Here is a 2,405-nt window from a genome sequence, read left to right as displayed (position 1 = left end):
TAATACAAAATCAAATTAAAAAAATGTGTTCTTCATTTAACTATTCTATTTTAACCTAGAGAAATTGAGTCCTACCAAATGTATTGTTTAAGTTTTCTTAATGTGGTTGTAAGATGAATCATAATTAAAAAATTACACTTTTAAGGCTTCATGACCCTAAATATAATATTGTATGCTTCAAATGTACCTTAGCTAAGAAATGAATTATGAATACACTTATGATAAAATATTATACTTTTGAGGCTTTACCTTTATTTGTTTGTCTTGAAGTGATTTTAATGCAACTAAAATAGGAATTTTGTATTCATCGATAAAAGAAAAATGCTAACTGTTCTTCTCAACACCTTATATTGAATTTTTTTTTAAGTAGTCTCTTAATTTAATTGTAAGATGATTATTTTTATCATAGCTAAACATACTTTTAAGAGTTATCGAACCTAATTTGATTTATATATATGAGAGAATAACAATTGTTAATTAGTTCAACATAATATATATTATCTAATTACTAAAAAATGTTAAAAAGATTTAAACATGGTTATTATTGTTAATAGTTTGTTTATGAGAAAGTTAAATTATTTTAAATAGAAGCTTAAACTATGGTAGAGCATGATATTCCCACATGGCAAAGATGAGCATTACAAGAGTGTTATCTTAGGAAGTTGATGGTTGATAAGATGGTATGATCTTCATCTGTTTCAGCTTTTCCACCCAAAATCTGATACTCTTAAAGGTATCCACATGCCCAAAAAATCCATATTCTCTACTCTTGTTCATGCTAGATACATGTTGAAACTGAAAACGTAGCACTGCTTGGAAGGCTTCATAGCAGGTTATTTCCTCCAATATGGTGTTCTCAAGCTCGTATTTCTCCACAATCTCCTTCCAAACGCTACCCTTATCACGCATCACCTCCACCAAATCCAAGTCTTGCGTTTCGTCAAACGCCACGAACTCCACATCGAAAAGTTCAGAGAATAGCTTCCAGATGCTCTTCCACGTGAAAACGTCGCCGTTTGTGCAATTGAAGGCCTGATTTTTAGCCTCAGGGGTAACCGCAGCCCACACGTGCTGCTGCGCCAACACTCCGGCGTCGGTCATGTCACAGAAATGCTCCCACGTGTACTTCGTTCCCGGATACCGAAACGCCAATCCTACGTGGCGACAAATTGCGGCGTAGGTTGCTAGCGTGAGCAGGAAGTTGTATATACTCCTGGAGGAGGCGCCTACTATAATAGAGGAGCGGTGCACTGAGTAGGTGAGCGATGGCGCGTACGATGCAACGAGATCCTCGAGCGCGTAGTAGAAGTTGGGGTAAGGGAGTCGCGCCATGTTCTCGTTAAAGGGTGGGTCGTGGGCGATGAGTTGGGTGGAGAGGAGTGGGTCGAAAATTGGGCCCATGTAGTGTTTGGTGCCGGTTTGGAGCGTGACATGGGTAAGCTTTGAAGACGTGCAAGATTTGAGGACGGAGAGAACGTTGAGGAGCATGGTTTCGTTGCCTCTCACGTTCGCTTCTTCATCTGCACCAACCTGCAAGCTCACCCAGAATAGGTGCGTGACTTCACTCGCAATGGGGGAAAGCTTGGCGCGCGTGTCGGAAGAGTCGACAGCGTCAAAAGTGATGAAGTGGTCGACGGTGGAAGGAGGGAACCAACTGGGAGGGGGCCTGCGAGCGGCGCCGTAAACTTTCCATGGGCCTCCGGGACAATTGGGCTGCTTCAGGGCTTGGGCTAGACTCAGCCCAGCCATCCCTGTGACACCAGCTACCAGTGCTACAAAAGTCTCGGGCTCCATCACAGTTGTTCTCCACACCAGGAAGAGATATAAGATAACAGAGCAGTGGTTGTTGTGTGTTGGAACATGTTTGTTGAATTTAAAGAACAAGATTCGGTATACTTTTTCACGGTTTGATTTAGATATAAATATATATAATATATAATAAATGATAAATTTGTAATTAAATGATATAAAAAAATATTAAAATAATAATATTAAAAATTATAATGTGATTGTATAAAAAAGATAAAAAATGGAAAGGATTTTTCATGTATCATTAATTTTTTCATACACACACCTTAAACTAATAATATTATTATTTTGTTTTGAAAAATTATTTTATTAATTAGATAAAATATTTTATTATTAAATAGAGTTGGAAAGTAAATGAGAGAGAAAAAGTGAAGTATCTTCCTTGATTTATCTAGGATAAAAGTTCATAAGTCATACTTTTCACATAATCACATTATAACTTTCGATATTATTATTTTATTATTTTTTAAATTTACTCTTTATTATATATTTATTTTTAAATCTATTACATCAAAAATTATATACAACTTATAAGTGTCATTTTCTTTGTGATAAGAGGTGTTTTTGTTGCACTTTTCCCACGGGTTTCACGTGTG

The 2,405-nt window shown here is 36.5% G+C and overlaps 1 protein-coding gene across 1 annotated transcript; it reads right to left on the bottom strand.

Annotated features, from left to right (window-relative positions):
- Positions 1–538: 538 nt before the first annotated feature.
- Positions 539–1,889, bottom strand: LOC137806994 (3-oxo-Delta(4,5)-steroid 5-beta-reductase-like). Its single transcript, XM_068607403.1, has one exon. The coding sequence runs from the start codon at positions 1,792–1,794 to the stop codon at positions 655–657; it is 1,140 nt and encodes a 379-aa protein (XP_068463504.1). The 5' UTR covers positions 1,795–1,889; the 3' UTR covers positions 539–654.
- Positions 1,890–2,405: the final 516 nt, after the last annotated feature.

Source organism: Phaseolus vulgaris, chromosome 3, assembly GCF_000499845.2.
Source record: "Phaseolus vulgaris cultivar G19833 chromosome 3, P. vulgaris v2.0, whole genome shotgun sequence".
NCBI classification, from domain to species: domain Eukaryota; kingdom Viridiplantae; phylum Streptophyta; class Magnoliopsida; order Fabales; family Fabaceae; genus Phaseolus; species Phaseolus vulgaris.
The sequence above is the reverse complement of the archived record's forward strand: the minus strand, read 5'-3'. Positions and strand labels throughout refer to the sequence as shown.

Excerpts from the sequence above, each read along its gene's own strand:
- LOC137806994 (XM_068607403.1), bottom strand. The coding sequence starts at position 1,794 with ATGGAGCCCGAGACTTTTGTAGCACTGGTAGCTGGTGTCACAGGGATG.